This window comes from Culex pipiens, chromosome 2 (genome assembly GCF_016801865.2).
Source record: "Culex pipiens pallens isolate TS chromosome 2, TS_CPP_V2, whole genome shotgun sequence".
Classification (NCBI taxonomy): Eukaryota; Metazoa; Arthropoda; class Insecta; order Diptera; family Culicidae; genus Culex; species Culex pipiens.
The window spans coordinates 107,896,214-107,923,540 of record NC_068938.1 but is presented as its reverse complement, the minus strand read 5'-3'; the positions used below and the strand labels follow the sequence as shown (position 1 = coordinate 107,923,540).

Here is a 27,327-nt window from a genome sequence, read left to right as displayed (position 1 = left end):
CTGTACAAAATTTAACCTCAATCTTTTTCGTGTACGTACACGCAATACATACGCACGTAGATAACTCTATTCCGAGGCTGGATTTAATTTCATTTCCGTTTTGCGTTACCGTGCAGCAACATCACAGAGGAGCAGCTACATTTTGATACCTTTATTGCCCCAACTCTTATGGTTCCGCCAATTTCAAATTTCATGTCCAGTATCAAAAACCCTGAAGTTTGATACTTATATTGCCGCAACTCGTATGGTTCCGCAAATATCCCCCCATCGGAACACACCCGAGGGATCCGGTCATTCCGGATTGTGGCCACTACTGCCGAAATGTCAAATTTCATGTCCAGTATCAAAAACCCTGAAGTTTGATACCCATATTGCCCCAACTCTTATGGTTCCGCAAATGTCCCCTCATCGGAACACCCCCGAGGGCTCCGGTCACTCCGGATTGCGGCCACTACAAACACACTAGCATTACTGCCAAAATGTCAAATTTCATGTCCAGTATCAAAATCCCTAAAGTTTGATACTTATATTGCCCCAACTTTTATGGTTCCGCAAATGTCCCCTTATCGGAACATCCCCGGGGCCTCCGGCCACTCTAGGTTGCGGCCATTACTGCCAAAATGTCAAATTTCATGTCCAGTATCAAAATCCCTTAAGTTTGATACCCATATTGCCCCAACTCTTATGGTTCCGCAAATGTCCCCTTATCGGAACATCCCAGGGGCCTCCGGCCACTCCAGGTGGTGGCCACTACTGCCAAAATGTCAAATTTCATGTCCAGTATCAAAATCCCTTAAGTTTGATACCCATATTGCCCCAACTCTTATGGTTCCGCAAATGTCCCCTTATCGAAACATCCCAGGGGCCTCCGGCCACTCCAGGTTATGGCCACTGCTGCCAAAATGTCAAATTTCATGTCCAGTATCAAAATCCCTAAAGTTTGATACCCATATTGCCCCAACTCTTATGGTTCCGCAAATGTCCCCTTATCGGAACATCCCCGGGGCCTCCAGGTGGTGGCCACTACTGCCAAGCGCTTGCGAGAGGAGCTGAGCTCCTCTCGCTTCGGTGGTAGACTATCGACTGAAGCCAGCCTTCCGATTTCCCATGGTTTTGTAGGGAAGCGGGAAGGCTAGTTCCTGAAGACGCCACCTAGTGGCGCTTGCGAGAGGAGCTGAGCTCCTCTCGCTTCGGTGGTAGACCACCGACTGAAGCCAGCTTTCAAATTTCCCGTGGTTTTGTAGGGAAGAGAGAAGGCTGGCGCTCGCGATAAGAGCTGAGCTCCTCTCGCTTCGGTGGTAGACCACCGACTAAACAAATGCTGTGGAGGGGGTGGCGTTTATATTTATATCAAAACCGTCGGCCGCGCTGCTTTTGTAATTTTCCCCTCTGCTTGGGGAAGGCGTTTCATTTTTCGGTTTCATTTCGCTTCGCGAAATTTTGGATTGCTACCCTGTATAGAGCCCTAAGACGAAGTTCTTCGTCAAAAATTACATCCAAGGAATCGCGCCTTACAATAACTGCGATAATGAGACTACATCGAAAACCTATTGTAAATTGTAGCTTGAAAAAATCAAACAAATAATGCAGCACGCAAAGAAACTATTGATCAGCAAGATGACTTGGGAAAGTTTCCTTAAAACTAAGAAACATCTCAGATATAGTGCATGTTTTTAAGAGAAGCCAAGGCTGAAGGCAATAATAATTTTGGAACGATCTTTTTCAGGGCCTCGAATCTGAAAAAGATGTTTGTGCCATATCATTAACATAGTTGTTACTTACTGCGGTGGAAAATGTAAGAACAAGTAAATAGCTTGCTTGAAATAATGGATTTGTTTTAAAGTCGGATAGAAAATCTACATGAATTTTCCAGTAATGATGACGAGCATTTCATGAAAACAGGAATCGTTTTTGAAATATGCAATAGAAATGATCAGTGATCACAAAAAAACAATTTTTTATCATTATAAACCACTTTAGGGGGAGGGAGTTGGCGATTGTCAACGTTCCATACAAAAAAAAAGGTGCAGGTGGTTATGTTACACATGAGCAGTATGACAAAGAACTTAGCAGAAAAGCTTTTAAAACTAAGCCATTTTGTTGAATTATGCGTCAGATAAAATCAAAGCATCATTGGATTTTATTTTCGCTCAATTTCTCTTTATGCTTTGTATAAAAAACCATGATATCTGTATGGTTCGCGTTCGATGTTTGTCCCCCAATCGGAACAATCGTGAGGTAGCGGCCTCTCCAGATTGCGGCCACTTTTTTCGAAATGGTCAGTATTGAAAACCATGAGTTGTGATACCCATATTGCCAATACTCGTTGGTTCAGTAGATGTCTCCCGGGAAAACTTTCCTTTAGGGCACCAGCCACTCCAGCTTTTGGCCAACTTTTTTCTAAATTGGCATTTTCATTACCAATATTGAAAACCATGAATATTGATACCAATATTGCCCAAAATCATATGGTTCGGTAAATGTCTTCCTGAGAGAACCTCCCTGAGGGCACCGGCCACTCCAGGTTGTGGCCAATACTGTCAAAATGGCCATTTGCATTACCAGTATTGAAAATCATGAATTTTGATACCCATATTGCCCAAAATCGTTTAGTTCGTTAAATGTCCACCTGGGACAACCTCCCTGAGGGCACCGGCCACTCCAGGCTGTGGCCAATATTGTCAAAATGGCCATTTGCATTACCAGTATTGAAAATCATGAATTTTGATACCCATATTGCCCAAAATCGTTTAGTTCGTTAAATGTCCACCTGGGACAACCTCCCTGAGGGCACCGGCCACTCCAGGCTGTGGCCAATATTGTCAAAATGGCCATTTTCATCACCAGTATCAAAATCCAAGAAGTTTGATACCCATATTGTCAAGTCCCGTATGGCCTTCCCGGAGGGATCTGGCCATTCCGGGTCTTGGGGCCAGAATATTCCGGTGGCTCTTAATAATTCCGGCTGGCCTGCCTCCGCTTGGTCTGCTCCAAGCTCCAGGCTAGCTGCTTTTCGGCCAACTGCTTTTGGGCCTCCAGGTCATCTGCTTCCAGGTCCAGTTTGTTTTTTACTCCTCGGCGTCCAACGATAGATTGATTTCCCAGGGTTGACCGAGCGGGCTTATATTGGCTTAGAATGGAGACGGATGCCCCGCCTTTTTGTGCCGGTTATCCCAAACCTCATCATTCGCTTTTTTAATGCACTGGTGGGGATGGGAAGTCGTTAAGGCAGCATTTTTGCCAACGATTTTCATTCCATCGTCATCGTTCGAACCGACAACATCGTAGCAGCAGCAGCAGCAGCGGAAAAAACAACGACTGAAGGAAATCAAGAGCGAGCTCCGAGAAGAAGAAACACGCCAGCGTGTGCGTGAAATTGCTGCCAAAACGACGTCGAAGGAGAAAAGCAAGGCCTACTTGGATGGACGCTCGAGGAGATGGCCACAAGAATCAACTTCTGCTGCAATTTAACAAAATGGCGCTTTTCAGCGCCAACGAAAAATTCACGAAAGAGTTATTGTTTCAAATGATTCATGCACTGCTTTTGGTGCATTTTTAAAGCTTTTGGCGCATGACGTTTAAATTAATTTATATATTTCCCCCAAAATTTTCATTTTTAAAAAAATTGAACGAATATTAAAAATTTTCGCTTGCAAGTGTCAAACGATCGCAGTTGGCCTTGAACAAGCAAGCGCGTGCTTTGACCCACGCAAAAAATCTTTCCGCTCTCTGATTGGCTGTTTTGTTTTGCCGTGGAGTCGTGAAGGCATTTTTGCCAACGATTTTCATTCCATCGTCATCGTTCGAACCGACAACATTGTAACAACAGCAGCGGAAAAAAAACAACGACTGGAGGAAATCAAGAGCGAGCTCCGAGAAGAAGAAACACGCCAGCGTGTGCGTGAAATTGCTGCCAAAATGACGTTGAAGGAGAAAAACAAGGCCTATTTGGATGGACGCTCGAGGAGATGGCCACAAGAATCAACTTCTGCTGCAATTTAACAAAATGGCGCTTTTCAGCGCCAACGAAAAATTCACGAAAGAGTTATTGTTTCAAATGATTCATGCACTGCTTTTGGTGCATTTTTATAGCTTTTGATGCTTGGCGTTTAAATAAATTTAAATATTTTCCCCCAAACAATTTCCATTTAAAAAAAAAAAACGAATATTAACAATCAAACGTCAAACGATCGCAGTTGGCCAACTTATGAGGCTGTGGCCAATACTCTCAAAATGGCTATTTTCATAACCAGTATCGAAAAACATGAATTTTGATACCCATATTGTCCAAAATCGTACGGTTCGGTAAATGTCCTCTCGGGAGTACCTACCTGAGGGCACCGGCCACTCCAGGTTGTGGCCAATACTTTTTAAATGGCCATTTTAATTACCAGTACCAGAAAACCAAGAAGTTTGATACCCATATTGCCCAAAATCGTATGGTTCGGAAAATGTCCTCCCGGGACAACCTCCCTGAGGGCACCGGCCACTCCAGGTTGTGGCCAATACTGTCAAAATGGCCATTTTAATTACCAGTACCAAAAACCAAGAAGTTTGATACCCATATTGCCCAGAACCGTATGGTTTGATAAATGTCTCCCCGGGACAACCTCCCTGAGGGCACCGGCCACTCCAGGTTGTGGCCAATACTGTCAAAATGGCCATTTTAATTACCAGTACTAGTAAACCAAGAAGTTTGATACCCATATTGCCCAAAATCGTATGGTTCGGTAAATGTCCTCCCGGGACAACCTCCCTGAGGGCACCGGCCATTCCAGGTTGTGGCCAATATTGTCAAAATGGCCATTTTCATCACCAGTATCAAAATCCAAGAAGTTTGATACCCATATTGCCCAAAACCGTATGGTTTGATAAATTTCTCACCGGAACAACCTCCCTGAGGGCACCGGCCACTCCGGGTTGTGGCCAATACTGTCAAAATGGCCATTTTAATTACCAGTACCAAAAACCAAGAAGTTTGATACCCATATTGCCCAAAACCGTATGGTTTGATAAATGTCTCCCCGGGACAACCTCCCTGAGGGCACCGGCCACTCCAGGTTGTGGCCAATACTGTCAAAATGGCCATTTTAATTACCAGTACCAGTAAACCAAGAAGTTTGATACCAATATTGCCCAAAACCGTATGGTTTGATAAATGTCTCCCCGGGACAACCTCCCTGAGGGCACCGGCCACTCCAGGTTGTGGCCAATACTGTCAAAATGGCCATTTTAATTACCAGTACCAGAAAACCAAGAAGTTTGATACCCATATTGCCCAAAATCGTATGGTTCGGTAAATGTCCTCCCGGGACAACCTCCCTGAGGGCACCGGCACTCCAGGTTGTGGCCAATACTGTCAAAATGGCCATTTTCATCACCAGTATCAAAATCCAAGAAGTTTGATACCCATATTGCCCAGTCTCGTATGGCCTTCCATCGGAACACTCCTGAGGGTTCTGGCCACTCCGTGTCTTGTGGCCAGAATATTCCGGCTGGCCTGCCTCCGCTTGGGCTGCTCCTTGCTCCAGGCCAGCTGCTTTTCGGCCAACTGCTTCTGGGCCTCCAGGCCATCTGCTTCCAGGTCCAGGTTGTTGTTCACTTCTCGGCGTCCAGCGATAGAATGATTTTCTTGGGCTGATCGAGCGGGGTTTATATTGGCTCGAAATGGTGACGGATGCCCCGCCTTTTTGTGCCGGTTATCCCAAACCTCATCATTCGCTTTTTGTTTCAACTGTGTGGAAAATTCCACGCAACAGTGCTTTGTTGCGTCGCAGAACTCTTCCCCAGTACCAAACATGCAACATTTTCGTAACGCGCGACATTTTTCGGTTTTCTGGATTGACACCTCACCAGAATAGAGCCCTTAGGACAAAGTTCTTTGCAACAAGTTTTTTTTTTTGTATGGACAATTGTCCAAGAGAGGGGAGGGGTTTGAGATTTCCAAAAAAGTGTCCACGTGGTTTATGGATGGTCCCCAACCTTGTTGTTATTTTTCCAAATGTATTTCTAGACTTTGCTCAACCATAGGCGAGGTGAAAAAGTAATATCGTTAAAATAGAACATGAATATTTCAAAGTTTTTTCCGGTCTTGTTCTTGTAACGGGTTACTCATTTTTATAGTTATTAAACATTTCAAGATCTTTTTTTCCCATCCAGATTCTTTTTAACTCCTTTCCTTGTGCGCTATGTATTATAAACTCTTCTCGGTAGCGTTACAAGGGATTTTTGCAAGACAATTGTTTCCTTTGCTCTGCTCTGTATCCAACATTGGGCTGATTTAATCTCCCTGTGCACTGTCAGTGCAATACATTTAATACATTTAACGTAAACATAAAATTTATAAATATAAATCTGCTTTTAACAAGAAAAAATATGATAGTCATAAGTCACCCAGGAATTCAAAACAAAAATTTTCAATGCAACTATTTTTTTAAACGGTATCGAAAAAACATTTTTTTTTTTTCAAAAATAGTGCCTGGACCTTGTGTGTCCCCAGTACATGTTTTAAAAATAATAATCTTGATAAAAACCTTACCGTAAACTGGGGTCAATCGGGACACATGGGGCGAATTGGGACAGCAGTTTTAACCATGTTGGAGCACAATATTTTGATTTTTCTGGTTGGTTTCGGTTAGAACAGACTCAGGCCAACAAAATGTGTACATTCATTTCCAAATTTAAAAGCTTTAAGTGCTCTAAAAACTGCTGTCCCTATTCAGACTGTAGTCCCGATTCACCCCAGATTACGGTACCAGTTGGAAAATATTTCAAAAATAAATTGAAAACCTATCAATGTCACCCCGGCTTACGTTACAGTAAGTAAAAAGTACAAATGAGATTGAGATGCAAAGGAATATCCTAATAGTAATTGATCATATGCTTGAAGAGCACGTGAAGCAACCGTGTTATAATAATACGGAAGCTACTACCTCCAAACACCGAAGGCTGCCACTCCGAAGTTTCCCTATGACCTTCCGCTTTTAAGATTAATGATGTGACCACTAGACTACAGGAGGTTGACTGCGCTATTGATTGTGGAACATGTCTTCAAAGATCATAATCCGGTGCGACTTCAGGTAAATAGCCGATAGGAGCCTGTATGTATTTTTGGAGCCTGCATGTTATTTTTTTTCCACTCACAACTCTACAAACCATTTCAACTCACGAAACTGAAATATTGCAACAACAAAAAAGGTGAGCACAACGATTTTTCACAACAGTAAGTGTATTAGTAACAGAAGATGTACGTACATTCCCCTTTAATTGTATTTAACTTTAAATGAACATGTTTATAAAAACGCTAAAATTCATACAAATGCATTTCTACAAATTACTCCTAGAGGAATCACGAACTACAATTACTTGTTTAAGTTCAGGTCTTTCTTTGAAACTAAGAAACTAGCCAAGTGTTGCTCATGTAATGAAGTGCAGCATTAACTGAGGGCCTTAAGAGGAAGCTATTTTACCGGCTAATTTTTGATTTTCTAAAAAAATCCGAAATCATAAACGAGGCAATTGATGAGGAGAAGAAATTGAGAACAACTTTCGACGAAAACTGATTACCCTGTGTGGACGTTCACATTGACGGTGGGTGGCCGAAAGGGACGTACGGAAGTGGATATAGTACGAAATCCGGGACGGCAGTGATTATTGGGCAAGTCACACATGGAAAAACTCAAGAGTTTTGCAAGAACTACTTTGGTTCGCCAGGCTCAATGGAACCAGAAATTTTGGGCGAAGGTTTTAATGTGCTAAGTTAAAATGGATTGCACGTTCGGCTCGTAGCTGGTGACAATGACTCAAAAACGTTCACATGTGCATTTACTTCGTTGTTATTTACTGAGTTGGCAGAAATTAACACTACTTAGAATAATAGGTAAGAGAATCAAATTTGGTGGGAAACAGTTTCCACACACACTTTATTCAGATAATGTAGAAGACGACGTTGAATAGAAATCTGAAATCTGTTATAGAAATGAGCATGGCAAAACCAAGTTATCCCGTAGTAAGAAATATTTATTTATTTAGAATATGCAATTTTTTTTTGTTATTCATAACTTATTTTTATTAGGTCCTTTTAGGTGCTGTGACCAGGTTGGGACCGAGGATCGTTAAATAACTAATATATAACAAAAAAAAACAACAACTCCTTAAACTCCATACTTAGAGATCATGTAACTGACGAGGGTTACTAGGTCCAAGCGGGTCTTGCAGGTCTTGAACCTGCCGATGTACTCGGAGAAAATGCCCCACAGCTCAGCCGAACTGTAGAGCACCTCCCCGGCTTCCTCCTTCGTGGCTCCACCGTCTCGGGAGCCACTGCTTCCTTGGCTTTTTCCTGCGGGGCGAGGGCGATCCTTCGATTTTCCGTCCGGAACTGCGCCCGGCAGCGGAGGGAACTCCGCCGGCGTGAACGCCGGAACTGCTGGACTCTGCTTCTCCGCCTTCCTTGCCGGCGGTTTCGGTTTCGACGCCTGCTGGCGCCTCTGGATGAAGTCCGCACGCTTGGGGCAGCTGCGGTCCGTGGCTTCGTGAGCTCCAGAGCAGTTGGCACACCGCTTCGACTCTGCTTCTTGGACTTTGCACTCGTCCGTCTTGTGGGGACCCCCACAGTTGTTGCACCTCCCCTTGAGATGACAGTTCCTGGTTCCATGACCCAGCTGCAAGCAGTTCCTGCACTGAGTCACGTTCGGCTGCTTGTTCCGGTAGGCCTCCCACCGGATGATAGTGCTTGCCACAACATTCATTGCAGAGAGCTTCTTCAGATTGGTGTATCCCTTGGGGAAGACCACGATGTACGGAGTTTCGTCCACGGTGGACTTTTCCTTCCGCTTGATGACATGCACCTCCAGCGCGTCCAGCTTGAGATCCCTCTTCAGCAGGTTCTTGACCTCATCCGGTTTCAGTTGATCAGGTAAACCACGAACAACGACCCGGTGAAATCGTTCGCTTCTTCGGCCGTGGGTGTAAAATTCCACTTTCTTCCTCTGGAGAAGCTCCTGCAACTTGTCAAAATCTTTGACAGAGAAGCAGGTCACCTTGGTTCCAAATCGGGTCAGTTTGTAAATAGGATCGAAACCAAATTTACAACTTTCCACTATCGCCACGAGCTTGTAAAAATCCGTGGTGTTCTTCACCACAAAAGGCGGTTGCTTTTGTTTACCTGCCGACTGGCCGAGTGGAGGAACCGCCGGGACGTCTCCTCCTCCTGCTGGGCTGGCATTGTTGTTGTTTTTGTTATCCGCTAGCGGGCTGAACTTGTTGTTGTTGAGCAGATTCTGCTCCACTTTTTCTTCTCCGACGATAGCTCCGGTGACCTCAAGGGACTTCTTCCGCTTCCGATTTCCGGGGATGAGTTGAAAATCATCCGTCTCGGAGGTCTCTTCCACCTCCATCCGTCAAAAAACTCGAGGCAAGCAACGTTGCCTTTAGCGCGCACGTCACAACACGTCTACTCTTTCGAAGCTATCGTAGCCAAGTGTGAATGAAATTTTATGCATACAAACCACGGTGTTTGGTCACTTTCTCGTTTGACCCCCCTTGGTTTGACAAAGTCAAACGAAACAGTGACAACTTGTGTTCAACACGGAAAAACTAATGATTCTAAATGCATACAACAAAGTATTGTGACATACAATGATAATAGCATTAGCACTAGCATTGGTGTCTACCCGTAGTTGCTACTCTGTTATTGCCCAAGACCTCCAAGAATTGCTCCGTGGACCACAGATGAAAAGTAGGAACCAATCATCACTCTTCGCAATTTTCAAAGGTCCCTAACATGCTGATCAATACCGATGCCGGCCACGACCAGTGGTAAGACACGGGGAGGTGGATGGGAATTTTAGTCCGATACTTGAGTGATGAAGACCGTTAAATCGGTTGCGTCTTCGACAAAGTATCACGTGAGATTTGAGGGGGTTAGTAAGATAGGTATGAAGCCAGGATTCAGCGTGGTAAGTGATGTGGCCGGACAAAGTTATTTATAGTCCTAAATTCTTCATATGTTCTTAGATTCATCTCGAAAGCTTTCCAATTCGGTTCAGCAAGCTTTTTGTGATGAATTCTGGTCCTGTTGAAAGTTCAACATTTGCCAAACGAGTATGCAACCAGTAAAGTTCTTGAATTCAACTTTGCATTCAATATTGTACATTGTCCTGTTCTTAGGTTCACAGATTCCAATCAAGTTTCTTGGATTCTTATAGCATTCTTAATCTTTCTAGTCAACTAAGCCTCGAATGTCTTTTGGTTAGCATTTTTGTCTGCTGGCCCAAAGAACGAGGGATCGAACCCCGGCCGCGCGCTAATGAATTTTTCGTTCATATTCATGTGTTCAGAATTCCTTCTTTCCATAATTTCTCGATAGCAGCAGATGGGAATCGAACCCAGAACCTTCCGCTTACAAAGCGAACAGCGTAACCATTCAGCCACACCTACCCCTCATTGTGACATACAACGATACTGCCCATGTTCGCATAAATGTCCCAAATGCAAAAACAGCAAGCGGAGTAAAACGCATTTGAAGTTTGTCCCACACATAAGGCTACGTGATGAGTTTTCACGAAAAAAACTGGATTTCCTCCTGATTTCTAGAACAATGTAATGGATGTTTTTTTTTAGTTTATATTTATTCAGATTTTCTCTTCCATGTACATTCATTCAGTTAAAATATTATTGAGTGTCCAATCACAATCGATGACTTTTCAACTCAATTTTAAATACTAGCAACTTTCATTTATTCATGAAATATTGTAGCTTTCGCTATTCAGTGATTTCAAATGTAAGAGGGCCTACATGTACAACAGGGAAAAGGGATACCTTAAAACTAACTTATAAACTATATAAAGAGCGGATCAATGCAGCTGAAGACTGCAATGATTTTTGTCGAAATGCATCAATTATCTTATTGGACATAACATCCAAAGTGTCAACTTCGGCTAATTGATGAAGTTCACTGGTACTGAACCAGGGAGGAAGTTTCAGAATCATTTTCAGAATTTTGTTCTGAATCCTCTGAAGTTTTTTCTTCCTGGTTAAGCAACAGCTTGTCCAGATCGGCACAGCATAAAGCATGGCAGGTCTGAAAATTTGTTTATAAATTAACAGTTTATTCTTGAGACAAAGTCTAGAATTCCTGTTTATAAGTGGATACAAACATTTAATATATTTGTTACATTTAACCTGTATACTTTCAATGTGATCCTTGTAAGTAAGGTTTTTTGTTAAAAGCAAGTCCAAGATATTTCACTTGATCCTCCCACTTTAAATTTACCTCATTCATCTTAATAATGTGATGACTTTTTGGTTTAAGACAATCAGCCCTTGGTTTGTGAGGGAAAATAATAAGTTGAGTTTTTGCAGCATTTGGAGTAATTTTCCATTCTTTCAAGTAAGAATTGAACATATCCAAGCTTTTTTGTAATCTTCTTGTGATGACACGAAGGCTTCTACCTTTGACGGAGATGCTTGTATCATCAGCAAAAGTGATTTCTGACATCCTGGGGGCAAATCAAGCAAGTCAGAAGTAAAAATATTGTATAAAATTGGACCCAAAATGCTTCCTTGAGGGACGCCAGCACGTACAGGTAGTTGATCAGATTTACTATTCTGATAACATACCTGTAGAGTACGATCCGTCAAATAATTTTGAATAATTTTCACGATATAAATCGGAAAATTAAACCTTTTCAATTTCGCAATCAAACCTTTATGCCAAACACTGTCAAATGCTTTTTCTATGTCTAGAAGAGCAGCGCCAGTAGAATAGCCCTCAGATTTGTTGCATCGAATTAAATTTGAAACTCTCAACAACTGATGAGAAGTTGAATGCCCAAGACGAAATCCAAACTGCTCATCAGCGAAAATTGAATTTTCATTAATGTGCGTCATCATTCTATTAAGAATTATTCTTTCGAATAATTTACTAATAGATGAAAGCAAACTAATGGGCCGATAGCTTGAGGCTTCAGCAGGATTTATATAATGGATGTTGTGGGCTCTTTTGTAAGAGCACATTATTTCGAACCATACTACATCAATAACTCAAAAACGATGAAAATGCATATGGGACATTTATGCGATCATGTGCAGGATACTCCTTGATAACAGAATCATTCTCAAAGGAAATGACATCTTATAGCGTTGAAGGTGGGGAGTTCAAGTTAAAACGCTTCAGCAAATAAAACTGCAAGTTTTGTCAAATATAGGAAATATTTATTTGTGACATTTCTCGGGTTTTTTGAAGTTGTTTTTTTTCTGTTTTTTGTGGTACACAAATCTTACCGCATCTACTAGAAAGAAATCAGAGGATTTGCATTAAACTATCTCAAGTAACGTTTATCAACATCGCCATAATATGTAACACAATTAGTAGAGGTTGAATCTAGTTTTTAGTTTACATTCGGTCCGCGTTTCACCTCTACCGTTTTAACACTCGTTTTTTTTTGTTTTATTCTTCCTAAATTTCTCGTTCTTTCTTTGTCCGTTCGACCTGGTCCAGGGTTTTTTGTTTTGTTTGTGTTTAATTTTTTTCTTACACTTTATTTAAACCTTACATGCCTAATTATTTCAAAGATCACACTCTTGCATAACGCCCGCGCACGCACGCACATTTGTTCGCCTCCTCCTCCTTCCTCCTAAACTTAACTTATGAGCTTTCTTCTCTACGTAGGTGTATTTAGACGACGTGGCCACGCGCGGAAGAGGACGAGGACGATATTCTGACTTACGAGCTAATTCTAGGTAGGGGGGCGCTGTGCTTATCACCTATCACTTTACAATTACATTTTAATCTGCTGACTAGTGCTGCATTTTTTGATATTATTGAACCTTGTTGTAGTTTTATTAGTTGGGTGCGGCTTTTACGGAAGTTCAATTTGTTCGAGCTGAAAATGGAAGAGACTTGTTCACATTGAAAATTTGAATGTTAATTGTAAAAAAATGGTAAATAGAAATAAAATATTGTTCCAGCTATACTATCTAATCCTTTATAAGTCTGAAGTGTTAAATTTATGCTTTAAATCCTTTAAAAGTCTGAAGTGTTAAATTTATGCTTTAAACTCGTTGAAAAATATTTGAGAGCCAACAAAATGTGCAGGTTGGCATCTCTGCTAAACAGTTGGTATTTAAAGATTTAGCAGAGACACTAACCATCAGTATCAGATGACAGTACAAAGACACGAACCTTAGGTTCGTTGATCAAAGCCTCTTCAATTTCCAGCTTCTTAGTTTGACGGATTTTCGCTTGAAACCGACTTCATTTCTGCAAACGAAAACCAAACACTTTTTCATCTTCGGAAAATAAAAAATACAGAGAGCGTTTCATTGTGAAAGATAATGTTTTAAAAAACTGGTTATACTTTGTGTATTTGCGTTTGTGTTTGTTTTTAAAATCATTCTCCGAAGCCTTTCTCACTGTTTCCCAGTCAAAGTGTTTTTCGAGGCCGAGGTCGCTCCTCGCCTCGTCTTGCTTGCTTACTTGCTGCGTGCTTGTTTGATTTGTGTAAATATATTTAGGAATAAATTCGTTTCGTTTTTGCTGGGTTACGGTAAATCGTAAAATACTTTAGTCCAGTTCTTGCTTTTGCTTTTTGTTGTTGTCTCTGTGTTTGATTTATTGGTCCGAAACGGGTTGCTCGCCGGTGGCCGGTTTAGCCTCGAGCGAACTCAACCGCAGCAGGCGAACTTTTTCGCCCGCTCCAGCGGCTCCACCGCCCACCCAGCCGTTCTCCTTCTTGCCCATCAGGTAGGACGGAACTTCCGTGAACGGTGACGACGTGGTCAGATCGACCCCGAGCCGGCCCACAATCTTCTCCGCAATGTCCGCGTGGCCGGCGCTTCCTATGCTGTGGTTGTCACTGTCCTGGACGGTGGCCGGAGGTGTCGGCGAGCCGTTGGGTGACCTCCGGGACGCGGGTGATGATCCCACCGAAGGTCGCCTCTCCTCGCTGGTTTCTTCGCTGGAATTTTGAGTAGTCGCGTTGCTATTGCTGTTGCAGCTGGACCCCGCACTCAAGTTGGTCTTGTTTTTGTTATTGTTCTGGCTGGTGGTGTCATTGTTGTTGTTGGCGAACCTGTCCTCAGAGGAGCGCGCCAGCTCGAGCCAGTGGTTCTTGTTGTCCCGCACGCCCTCCACCAGCGGGTTCAGCTTGTTCGAGAGGGAGGCGAAGGCCTGGAGGAAGAAAAGTATAAATATTTTGATTAGGAATTGAGATAAAAATAAGGATTCTTCTGGATTTGTGTCCAATTGGTATGATATTTATGAATTCCGGTTGATTATGTGAAATGTGATCCATTAACGGAATGTCTCTGCAGTTAATGTGACGCAGTAGGTCTGGCCGATTTATTACAGTCCAGTTTAGTGTTGAAGTTAGAATGGAATTTCAATCAATTTAATTTATTTATTTTGCACTTTTCAACTCTTCTTCGAGAAGGTTTCTTAAACCCAATGAAATTTCCGATTCTTATTGATTTTGCTCTCAAGTGTAAACAAAAACATTGAAAAGCACTAGAACAAAATAATTTGAAAATCATGTGTAAAAACATGGCGGGTGATACACTAACACCATCCCGTAGTCTATTGCCACTTGCAAGAATAAGCCTGAATATATACTGCAGTGCACCACAGCTTCTGCAGGAGCCACAAAATAAATTATTTTTTTTGCTCTGAAATTAACCAACAATTATCTGAAGCGATACTCTAAATAATTTCTTTCGACATTTCAAAACTATTTCTCGACGAAAAGATGAATGAAATTTTGGATGAGAATGAGAATACGCCCAACCACGTGCTTTTCAATGTTTTTGTTTACACTTGAGAGCAGCGCGGGAGTGTGGTCAAATCTCCTCTGCGACGACATTCTTGATAACACCGTTGCATGTTTTTACACGGGGTGGTGATCAAGCCAAAACGTCTGTTGTCTGTGAGTACATTGAGCTATATTCTGGTAAAGAACCATGCGTCTCCATCAAAAGGCTAACAGAACTTTGAGTTCAATGGAGACGCATGGCATTTTATAAAACATTTAAAAGATCAAAAATCTTGAAAACCTGATATCAAACTACGAACATCACCCCTACTTTTATTCCACGGAACTTCCCGTCTAAATTAGTGCCAGCATTGCCTTGAATGCCCACCAAGACGATACCGGTAAGTGAAACTTTGGTTCGTAACTTTTTGATGAGCGCCAAATTCGTTCTTTCCACGCGGTGAAGCAGCAAGGGAAACACTTTTAGTGGAGTTTGTTTCGGGTTTTCTTTTGGACTTGGGTAGGGCAAATGGGAGGGCGATGGTTGAGATCGTCTGTGGCTTCACTAAGCACGTTTTATGGAACATTAGTTGATTTTTTAATTGTTTTGATGCTTATTTGTAAAAACAGTGTCTTGTTTCGACATATTTAAACTATTTTCAAAAATGTTTGTTTTATTAGGTGACTATTGCAATAAAAGTGATCGAACTTCATGGAAACTATATTTGAAAGGTCTCTCAAGACATTTCTTATCATTTCGTCACCGTGGTGTTAACTTGCCGTACGTGCATTTTGGGCCAATTGAGTTAAGAACGCCATTTTGTTCAGCTCACAATGCCTATCCTTTTGACCTCAACAGATTCCCAACATTCGATTTCAATCCTGAGATATATCATAAAAACCGATAAAACTCCGTGCATTTTAGTCATTTTTCATATAAAAGAAGTTTCAATCTTGTCGTGCTATCTTGACACAGCCTGAAAATTGATGTAAGTGCGGTCAAGGTGGTCAAAGGGATTTCAGGTAAGAAGGCGTTAGACACGAGTACGAGCTAGACTGCCGTAAACATTTTCAATTATATTTCGGGACTCCGGCAACCAAATTCAACCACACTTAGGGGTAATGCACAGAATGTTCAACCAAACAAAACGTGTTTGTTATTGTTTACATTGCGTGCTCTCGTTTTTGTTTATTCAAGGCCAACCATTAAACGCGTTTCGGAACGTCAAATAGCGACGTACGACAAGATAGCACGACGGCGTCGATTTGCAACACTGCACGCTACTTTCAAAAGGTTAAACAGAGAACAATTTTTTTTCAGTAGTTTCGTTCAAAACAGCTTTTAATTAATTGGTTAAAATTAAAAAAAATCAGCAAAACCTTAAAAATAGAAACAAATATTATCCATAAGCTTTTTCATTGCAAATTGCATACCATAACAACTAATCAAACCCTAGCGCAGCCAATATTTCGAAGGGACCCTGGAGAAAGCCTTATGGGCTATCTACAATGATTTGGCTTAGAACATTTAAGTAAAGTAAAATAGATAAGTAACTTAGAAAAGTACGGAACTTACGGCCGTCATCTACAATCAACTCACAAAATTTGCTGAACTATACGTTGCTATGCGCCATTGCATTAGAATGCATTGAAACATTACAATTGTTAAAGCGGCCAGGCCTACTGCGTAAAGTTGCATCGCAGAGAGATGATTTGTTGAGGTGGATTGAGTTTAAGCACGGAGTGTTCATACAACAACACAATTCTGAACCTACAGGGGACGAAGAAGCGTATGGACACCAACATACGCTCCGAGATTTGGTTTTAGGCAATTATTCGTTGGGAGCACCATGCTTAGAAGTTTTGAAGTACTAAGCAAAAGCGATACACTGAAAAAAAAGAAAAGTAACTCAAATCCTAAATAGTAGAAATTTGTCAGCTTGTACCAGAGAAGTACCAGAATTCCTAAAGTTTCTAACCAAGTTTATGAATTTCGATACACTCAACCCCCGGTGGTTTTTCGTTTGACACTTTTTTAGTTTGTTGTTAAAAGTTGGTTGGTCAAAGGCAAACTAAAAAGTGACGCACTCTTACTATCAAACCACACGTTTGGTAGTAAGTGTTAGCTCTGTGTAAACAGGAGGTCAAACTAAATGGTGTCCCCGTTCGTTTGACAACAATTGGTGTCAAACCATCGGGGTTTCAGTGTACTTCTTTTCATCAACAAGCTTACACTGACAGCAAAACTCCATAAACGCTGTCTGAACGAGATTTTTCGATTTTTTGTTTCGTCATTACGGTATCAATTCACTGGGAAACTTTCAGACAAACAAACTAGCAAGCGGAGAAATTTGAGGAACGAACTCGGAACGAACAAAGAAATTTGAGAAGCGACTCGGAATGCACTCAGATGATATTAGCGCGACCTGTGTAGTAGTGCAGTATCGTGAATTCATAGATCGCGATTATTTAGTTTCAAGTAAATCAATTTACTGGTCTCACATTCAAATAACCATCGTATCCATTGTATTGAAGTCCGTAATAGAGTTGTTGGAAATAGAAAAAAGCTTGCAGGTTGGTGTCTTCGCTAAAGTTAACCAAACTTTTTGTTAAAAAAAAAACGCTTCAAGACGTACCTCGTAGATCGGCAGGCAGATCGAGTCGATGAACCCAACCTGCATCATCGGCAGCTGGTCCTCCTTCTCGCGATTCATAATGTCCTAAAACAAAAAAAAAAACGTTAACCACTTTCAAACCAAGTACCAGTCACAACTCACAATCGGCGTAATGTTGAGTGCCTGCCGCTCCATATCGCCTTGCTCGAAAAACTCCGAACTGACCAGCTCCGCGACGCGCTTCTCGATGTCCCACGGCTTGGTGATCGCGGCCAGGTCACACACGGTCATGCTCATCGCACGAAGGAGTGATCGTGGTTCCTCCGCCTGCCACATCGCGGGCGCCGTGTTTGGCTTGACCAAGTTCAGGAAGGGGCCGCGTTTTCTGTTTTTTGGGTGATTTGGGTTAGAACTGGGTCGAGGAGGTTGAGAGATTTTAAGAGTCTTACCGGAAGTACACGGCCAGGTCGGTGGACAGGATCGCGTCCTCTAATACTTTTATCACCCGGCTGTAGTCCTCGGAGGACATGTTGGACAGGATTTGGTTGCCGGGGCTGTTGATGATCATCAGACACTGGTCAAAGTGGTGGTGCTCCATCGTCGACGTGGAGTACAGTTGAGCGAGCGGTGACGAGGCTCTACAAAGGGAAGGTTAGGATCAATTGAACAAAGTCTGGTTGATGCTACAAACTTGATCTGAAACGAGTTGTTGGTCCCGCGGTGGTCCAGATCGTGGCACAGGCAGGCGATGATCAGCGCGAGGCACTCGATCTCGCCGAAGATCTTCCACCACTGGGTCGACGTGAGGATCGCGAACATCATCTGGGTCACGTTGAACGCGTGCCGCCAGTTGTGGTACGTGACGTTGCGGTAGTTCTTCTTCACCGACAGCAACCACCGGCACAGCACCTCGTAGTCGATGTGGAACCGCTCGATCAGGTCCAGATCTAGGAACATTCGCAGGCAGGCCTTGAGCGTGTCGCTGTCCTCCATCTCCAGGTCGTCGAACTTGAAGTCGTACAGCTGGTAGAACGCCGCGGATGGCACCTTCAATTGCTGTGGAGAGATCCCAAATTAAGTTAGCGATCAACCCACGATCACCCTCCCGTAACTTACCCGTAACCGCGTCGCATCGTCCATCGTGGCGGACGCGTGATAGCTGAGCACCTCGAGCGTCACGCTCTGCTTGGCCATCGCCACGATCGCCTTCTCGTACATGTGCGTGTTGTGAATTCCCATCCCGCAGAAGATCGCGAACGCCTCCACAAAGTTCTCGTCATTTTTGGTAAAGATCTGCGAAAAGATCACGTTGATCGTTGGACCTTCGTCTCAACCGAAGCTCATACTCACCAGACTGTCAAACTTGTTGATCAGCTGTATCACGCCGATGATCTGCCCGAGCGAGTTCTTGATCGCCATGCAGAGGATCGTTTTGTGCCGGAAGCCCTGGCCGTCGTCGACGCTCGGGTCGAAGCGATCGTCCTCGTACGCGTTGCAGATATTTACAGTCTGCAAATTAAGACCAACGATCAAACCCCTCAAACTAACCTCAAAACCGCGCCACTTACCTCGCCGGTCGTCGCCACGTAACCGGTGATGCCGATGTTGATCGGGAACCGCGACTCGAACGGGCTGGTCCGCGCGTCCTCCGCCTCCGGGTCCCCGCTGAGATCATTGGCTTCAAAGTCGAACACGCGCGAGAAGCTCCCCTTGGAAGCCTCGTGCACCAGTAGGATCTGTCAAAGCGTCAACAGTCAAGGTCATTTCGTAGGCAAGATTGAAGATCGCGCGATACTCACTTGAACTCTTTGGCATTGGATGAGGCTCTGCATGTGCGTCAGTATCCGGAACACCATGTGCTCGATCGTGCTCTGCTCCTCGAAGATCATGCGGGCCAGATCGAGCAGCACCTGGTTGCGCTTCACCTCGAGCTGGGACTTTTCGTACAGCTGGGCGTTGCGCAGGCCGATGCCGCAGAACTGCAGGTAGGACGAGAAGACCTGGCAGGGAGAGTTCAATGAAAAGTTGGTATTTATGAGAAAGAGTTGTCTGGTCTTCAAATCATGACTCATCGGAAAAGACTTTCAAGTATCAATTCAACAACGATTTTTTTCGACTTTTTAAGGAAAAATTAATGATTTGATAAATCAAACATCCACGGTTATATTTTCCACAGTTTCACCACAATCTCCGTTGCGGTATTCGTGACGTTCCCAGTAATCAATTATAACACTGTTTGGGTAACATTCCGGGAAAATAATTCATTATTATCGCTGAAGGCTCCCGTCAGATCGGCTTAATTTACGTTTAATGAAAATAATTCCCCCGAAATGTTCCCGACACGTGCTCCCGCCGGAAAATAACCCTGCGTTTTCCACCCCGCGCCCTGCGAAAAAGCTTCAGTAATTGGCCAAATCTGCGAGCAGTGCTGTTTTCCGTTTTAATTGAATCGGAAATCCGTTTTGTAAAACAACGCGTCCATCGTCATCAGGAGGGTCGTCCCGTGTAGTAGTGGTGAATGCTCGCAATAATTAATCCAATTTCCATGTCGCGATCAAAAAACCACGTGGAAACATGCAAAGGCCTAAAAATAAATGTGCTCTCACAGGATGTGGCGCGAACAAAAAAAAAACAACTTTGCTTGTTGGCCCCCCAGATGTGATATCGTTCAATCTTTCATTAATATTTCAGCGCCGATGGCGGGTTGTCCCGCGTTTACCAATTGGCGCAGCAAAATGGCTTCCCGAGTTGGAAGAATTTCAATTGTTTTGTTTTTTTTTGCAAAGTATAAATATCCACAATTCTCTCAAACCACAATACATTATTTAGGTATTAAGTGTACTACAAAGATTTCACAAACACCAACATTTTTGACTGTCAAATTCAATCCAAAATTTGTTACAAACTTCTACTCGGAACCAACGCGGCATCGATATGAATCGGAAAAAGAATCCCTCAAAACTTTGAACCATCGATCTGGTTCTCCCGTGGGTATTTTTAAACACGTTGGCTATCAAATGTCGATGTTGGCTCCATTTATGGTGGGTGTAACCTGAAAATAGCCTGAGCATTTGTTCCCTGGGATGGCACTTTGATGAGGAAGGAGAAGTTTGTAACGAAAGTGTTTGTTGCTATTCTGGGACCATTTTTAACTTGATCAGTGGAAGCACTGTGATTGATTTTATGAAATTTATTCTCTACTAACCCATCGTACCTAAGTGGTCTACATGGTTTGTTTTGGAACAAAGCTTCATATAAAAAAAACTATATATCAACAAACAATATTTTTTGCATTTTGAATCAAATTGGGCACATAGAAACTTATTAAAATTAATTAATTTGGTTTAAACCTTTTTTTTTGTGCAGTCCAGACTCGATTTGTGAAGGCCTTGGAAAAAAATCACTTCGGATAATCGAATCACGAAATTTTATTTTCGTAGTCTTATTTTTATTGGAGCAATTCCAGCCCAAAGCAGGAATTTTTTAGGTACTTTTTTCTCGACCCTCTCCGATTTCAATGAAACTTTGTAGACATGTTATCCTAGGTATATGTAAGCCATTTTTGTGTATATGGAGCCAGTAACACTCGATAATGACATTTGAGAAGGGCGTACGTGTTTTCAATATTTTTGTATTTCGTAATTTAAATATTGCTGTATCTCGAAGCCGTTGCGTCGTATCAAAAAGTGGTCAAAGACAAACTTGTAGGAAATTTGACGGACTTTCCGAAAAAAATACACTGAAAGAAAAAACACTCCAATTTTATGAGATTTTTTGATTTTTAAGTTTAAAAGTTAAATTTGAAGGTGAGCCCACGATTTTTTTTCGCTCAATTTTTTTTATGAAAATAGCCTAAGATGTTACAAAAAGACTCACGAAAAATGCAGGATGGAGCAACTCACCTAAAAAAATAGAAAAATCATTTACCGAAACAGTTTTTTTGAAAAGTGCTCTAAACGTCAAAATTTTCAAAAGCCGAATACGGGAATCGATTCTCCAGACAATTTTACATAAAAGTCTCCATATTGACCATATTGATCATATTGATCCATATTGACCAATCCTTGTGAATTTACAGCGGTTTTAAAAATAAAAATGTTGAAAAAATAGGTTTTTTGATGGTTTTTGGCAATTTCTATATGACGGACTTGATTTTTCAGTTTCGAAAATATTTTTACCGAAAAGCTCGTCCAATTTCCCATAAGTTTGTCTTTGACCACATTTCAATTGGATGTATGGGCTTACAGATATAAGCTAATTACATTGCTCATAATTCAAACATAACATTTTTTCAGTGTAGTAAAGTAACCTGGATAATAAATTACAAAAATTTTGAGCGAAAAAAAATCGTGGGCTCACCTTCAAATTTAACTTTTAAACTTAAAAATCAAAAAATCTCATAAAAGTGGAGTGTTTTTTTCTTTCAGTGTATTTTTTTCGGAAAGCCCGTCAAATTTCCTACAAGTTTGTCTTTGACCACTTTTTGGTACGATGCAACGGCTTCGAGATACAGCAATATTTAAATTACGAAATACAAAAATATTGAAAACACGTACGCCCTTCTCAAATGTCATTATCGAGTGTTACTGGCTCCATATACACAAAAATGGCTTACATATGCCTAGGATAACATGTCTACAAAGTTTCATTGAAATCGGAGAGGGTCGGGTACAACCGATTCCCTTTTTGACATGGAATTGCTCATTGTTTAACTTAAATATAACCCATCAACTACTCTAAAATGATTAAGAATTATTAGAATCAAGATGGCGGCCAAAATGACGGTGTGTATTTGTATTTGGACTATTCAAATTCGTTTAAATTTGGGTCACAGGGCTCACATTTGATATTGAAGTCATGAAATAGAAGTCCCATTAGGGGGCCAGAATGGCCCACCTAAGTAAAATGCACCAACCGTAAAAAAAACACACACAAATTTATGAATTCAGTGTAGTAGGTTTATGCTTTGGAATGTTCCCTTCAATGTTGAATACTTGGTTGATGATTTCTTATACTTAAAACTATTTTTGAGCCATTTAAAGTGTGTTTTTATTACTACTTTGCCAAAGTGCGGGGCAGAATGGGCCACCATAGAAAACAAGTCATTTCGTCTAATACAATGTTGATAAGAAATGATTCGAGGGACCTTTCCAACATAGTTTCCATCAAGCTTGGTCACTTTTATAAAAATAGTTACTTTATAAAACAAACATTTTTGAAAATATGTCCAAATAAGACACTGTTTTTACAAATAAGCATCAACACAACTAAAAAATCAACTAATTTGGCATTAAACGTGATTTGTGAAGCTACCAGGAGTGAAATAATCCCCCCCCCCCTACATACTTCCGGATAACCGAATTCCGGATAATCGAGTCTGGACTGTATTAATAACTGTTCACAAAGAGGGAATGTGCACGTAGTTAATGGATGACCCTTTATTGCAGTTTAACCGTTTTGACATGCTCTTATTAGGTTAATGTTCATTTTTTTCTGATAATTTAGGCCTTATTACAAGACTTCAACATCATTTCAAAAGAAAATGGTTATATGTTTGTTATAGAGCGTCCAAATTCCTGGGATTTCTTGTTAAAACATATTTCTCATTTCCCGGGAAAATTGTAAATTTCCCGGGAAATCCCGAATTTCAAGCAGAAGTATACATTTTTGAACATTTATAGAAAAATAAAAAAAATTAAGAACTCCGAATGATTTTACACAATTTAATTTACAATGAATATTAAATAATTAAATAAATCAGGTGGAAAGAAAATTTCATATCAAGATTTATTTCTGATTCTGTTAATTTCTCAAGCATTCCAAACAGAAATTAAATCTTTCATAATTAAATTAAACTATTACCTTTTTGAAAGGCTTTTTAATGAATAATTGGTGTTATTTCATTAAAAAAATGTAAAGTTTTTTTTTTTGTAAAAGGTCACAATAGCTTATAGGACCCTCTCAACAAAAAAAAATCTCGAGATATATTCTACTACGCGAAGCCAAAGCAAAATTGAGATTTTTTTACATTCTTGTTTATCATGACTAAGGCTACCTGTCAGCTGAGCAAAAATCCGTACACTTTGCCGATATGACACCATGGTACAATAGTTGTTCGGTAACTGGGCTGAACAAAAAATACCGACGGGACCACCGATGCATAATATTTTCCAGATGAAATATAAAAATAAAAGTTACTCAAATTTATTTACAATGCTTACTATTCATATTTCTTCTGGGATCGAAGTAGGTCGCGCTGCGGGTCGTACGCAAATTTTTGTGCTCCTGTCATTTACATGGAATTTTTAAGTTTTTTTATGTTTGAGACAAAATTTAAATGTCTTTAAAATTATTCGAATGGTTTGTGAATGTTTTAAAACTTGTGCACCTGGTGAAGGAGGAAACTTTTTCGTCCGCGCCGGAAGAGAAAGTGAGAAGGAGACCATCAACCAAGTGAATTACAAAATTCGCGTTACGGGACAGCTTTATACCGGACGGCGCTGGGTGGCGATTGCCATCCAATGTGGTCTGGTGAAGATTAGTGGACGTTGGCCAATATGCACAACTAGGTGGAGCTGAGGGTCTGAAATGTTGGAACCGTTAGGATCGCTAATCAAAATTTGGATTTGTGTTTCTGCGGCATAAAACGGCTGTTCAAGATCGTGTTTTTCAAACCCGGTGAGGAATTTCCTTTTTGCATCCTTATTTAAATTTCAAGTGTGTCTTGATTTGGTGAGATCTATCCATTTTTCTTATTTTTTTCCCTTATTTTATATAATATCCTATTGATCAAATGAAATATCCATATTATCTTTTTCCCACCTTCCCTTTCTCCTATCCTCATTTCCTCACCCTACCCCCCCGCCCCTAAATATTATTATCTGCCAAATTTACACTAACACACCACACCACAACTGATTCGGAGCGTTTGGTACGGTATGTCCACGCATCCTTCCTCCCCTGATGATTCTGTGAAATGTGATCCGTTCACAGAATTTGTCTCTGCGGTTAATGCAACGCAGTAGGCCTGGCCGCTTTAATTTTTGCTATACATTTTCGGGGTAACTCGGATGTACTGTAATCATTCATATTGACAAGAAAGGACTTGAGGCGTAATCTTACCACAAGTTCTTCCAGGATGCTTTCTTCGGACTGGCTGCGCTTGTGTTCGATTAGATTAGATTAGATTAGAATGCTTACTATTCATATTTCTTCAATTGTAACTTGAAATTAAACAAAAGTTTGAAAAAAGTTTTTTTTAATTTATTGAATATGATTTTTGCATCCAGTAACCCCTCGGTCATTTTGGTTTGTTTTGGTTTTTTGACGTTTGTCTGATTTTTAACTGGGCTACGGCCCAGTTATCGAGCGCCTGGTTAAACAACGCCCAGTTACCGAACAACTACTGCATAAAAAAAACTGTCAAGGAATTATTTAGATAAATTAAATTAAATAAATTTGAGAATTACAAATATAAAACTGTGTCGTTTTTACAGCTAACAAATTTCACAAAATGCTATCAGAGTGCTAATGACTTCCACGTTTAAAGTATTCATAAAATAAACCGTGATTTGAATCAAATCATTATGGTCCTAATTTTTTTTAAACGTTCAAAAGTTTACGAAATGTCAAGTTTGCTTTTACGAATGATATCGTTCTAGAGTTTTATTTGAAAAGGTCCTTTAAACATATGAAACACAATAGCTTATAGGTCCTTTTTTTAAAAAAAAAACTCGAGATTTTGAGATTTTTGTGCGATTTGAAAGACACATTATATAATTAGGAAAATATGTTTATTTTCTGAAGTGTTATGATTTTTTACAAATGCAGTCAAGCTATTGATTGTTCCTTACAGTTATTTTAACCTTTAAAGACGCCGTTCCATTCAATTTAGTTACAAAAAATTAGTCAGATCCAAGATCAAAAGAAAATTCAATAAATTTAAAATTTCCTCTGAATTCCCGGGAAATTGGTTGGAAATTTCCCGATTCCCGGGAATTTTATAACCCCGGGAAATTGGACGCTCCAGTTTGTAAGGTCAATAAAAAAAAATAATAATAATTGATAATAAATAAACCTCACCGGTTATTGCGGATTCGAAAAGTACATTTAATTTCCCATGACACGTCCCAAACAAAATTACAGTCAAGTAACGAGAAAAAGCTGAATTTTTTAAACCACTTTTATTATTTTTTTCGATGAAAATTAAGTTTTTTTTCAAGGAGTTCCGAGTACGCCATCAAATCGGGAGTCCAATTTTACAGAAAAGTCTCTTTGAATCCAAATTACCATATCATCGACATTTCAGAATGTTCCAAAATGGAAGGGTCGTACCGCCCCTACATCACGAGTTATCGAAAAATGGAGCTCAGATTCGTGATTAGGGACAAAAGGTACCCCTTAGGACAAAGTTTCACAAAAATTGAAGAGGGGTCGGGCAACTTTTTTCCGGCAGTGAATTATCCAGGTAAGTTATGGAATTTCCTATGTTTATAGGACCTTTTCAAATAAAACTCTAGATATGATTAACTTTTAAAATAGTGTTTTACTCACCTTCTCATCCGCCACCGAGAAGCACTGGTCGCCCTGTTTGTTGATGACCTGCGCCACCCCAACCACGTCCCCGGCACTGTCCTTGATGGGCATGCAGAGTAGCGCCCGCGTACGGTATCCGGTCTGGATGTCGATCTCCCGGTTGAAGCGTTCATCCTGTTGAATAAAGCAAGGGGGAGAGCAAAAATCACCCATTAATTGAAAATAATTACTGTGGTCAGCCGCAAACTTAATGATGGGTGACCGTCATCTCACTGGTAATTGTTGCAAATTATGAGCTTCTGAATTGTAACTCGGGCACGTGGCTGTGATTTTTTCAATTTGCTGAAATAATAAACTTCCTGGAAAATCATTTCCTCCCGACCAGAAGTTACACGGCAGTCAATCCCAAAGCTAGCAACGAAAGTCCACTGCAAACAAATGGCGCTTTATTTCCTTTAATTCAACTCTTTACTGAAGCATCGTAACTCTCTTCGAACGCCAGCAACGCCTCCGGAAAACATTAACAACCAGGGCTTGATTTGTTTAGCAAAAACAATCACTTTCCTGCCATCAGAAGAGCCTTGAGGCAAATCGTTTTGAGTCGCTCAACTCTTTCATCAGCAGGAAAGTGCTTTCCATTTCACTTAGGGAAACTTATCTTGGCCTTTTTAATTTTATTTGGAGTCTTAACTTCAAATAATTTCTAAAATTAATTGAAATGTGAACTAATTTTGAATTTAAACTTCTTAAAAACTTTCAACTTTTCCCACTGTGCAACGCAATGGTTTCACGTCAAAGGCAAAGAAGAAAGCAGCCAGTTGATTGGAGAGCATTCTCAGGACAGAAATTACCCTTTCCGGGAAACCCCCTTTTGCTGCCGGAGAGCGCAGGCAGGCCGCCTACTGTACAGATAGCCTTCCCAGCAGAAGGGCTGGGAAATTAAAAGCCACGCATTTTTCACGGCACGAGTCTTCTTTAACTTTTTCAGTGTTAAGAGAGTTTAAAAATTTAGATGATGTAATTTGATGAATGAATCAAACAAGAAAAAAAAAGTTTGCCATGTCAATTTTATAAAATTTTGACCAATTTTCAAACAAGTATACAAGCATCTACTCAACGTGCGTATTGAAATGGTCTCAATTAGACGGAGAAGAAAAAACACCGACAAACGGAAGGATGTGTTGCTATATCTTCATTTTCTTAAAAGAGCAGGAGGCACAACTTAACCTTAATGGATTTTATAGCAATGTGGTGCATGTTTGTGTTTGCCAGAGAGAAAGAGAGAGAGGTGAAACAGAAAATAATGGAAAGGAAACGGAAAATGTAATATTTAATGAGATTAAAAAGTTGAAGTGAGCAGGCCAATCTCGACAGCAACGCACTGTGTCTTGCCTGGTGGTTGTGTGAATTTGTGTCTGTGGGTAACG

The 27,327-nt window shown here is 41.0% G+C and overlaps 1 protein-coding gene across 9 annotated transcripts in view; it reads right to left on the bottom strand.

The window, feature by feature from the left end:
- Window positions 1-13,374: 13,374 nt before the first annotated feature.
- Window positions 13,375-27,327, bottom strand: part of LOC120425148 (dual 3',5'-cyclic-AMP and -GMP phosphodiesterase 11-like) — a 271,336-nt gene continuing 257,383 nt past the window's right edge. For all 9 annotated transcript variants that reach the window (XM_052707524.1, XM_052707525.1, XM_052707523.1 and 6 more), the window contains 10 exons: window positions 25,919-26,074; window positions 19,165-19,365; window positions 18,934-19,101; window positions 18,716-18,874; window positions 18,482-18,658; window positions 18,057-18,421; window positions 17,815-18,003; window positions 17,528-17,750; window positions 17,387-17,470; window positions 13,375-14,173 (listed from right to left, as the gene is read on the bottom strand). In XM_052707524.1, coding sequence (XP_052563484.1) covers window positions 13,616-14,173; window positions 17,387-17,470; window positions 17,528-17,750; window positions 17,815-18,003; window positions 18,057-18,421; window positions 18,482-18,658; window positions 18,716-18,874; window positions 18,934-19,101; window positions 19,165-19,365; window positions 25,919-26,074 — 2,280 coding nt within the window. In that variant the 3' untranslated portion in view covers window positions 13,375-13,615. The remainder of the gene's footprint in view (window positions 14,174-17,386; window positions 17,471-17,527; window positions 17,751-17,814; window positions 18,004-18,056; window positions 18,422-18,481; window positions 18,659-18,715; window positions 18,875-18,933; window positions 19,102-19,164; window positions 19,366-25,918; window positions 26,075-27,327) is intronic.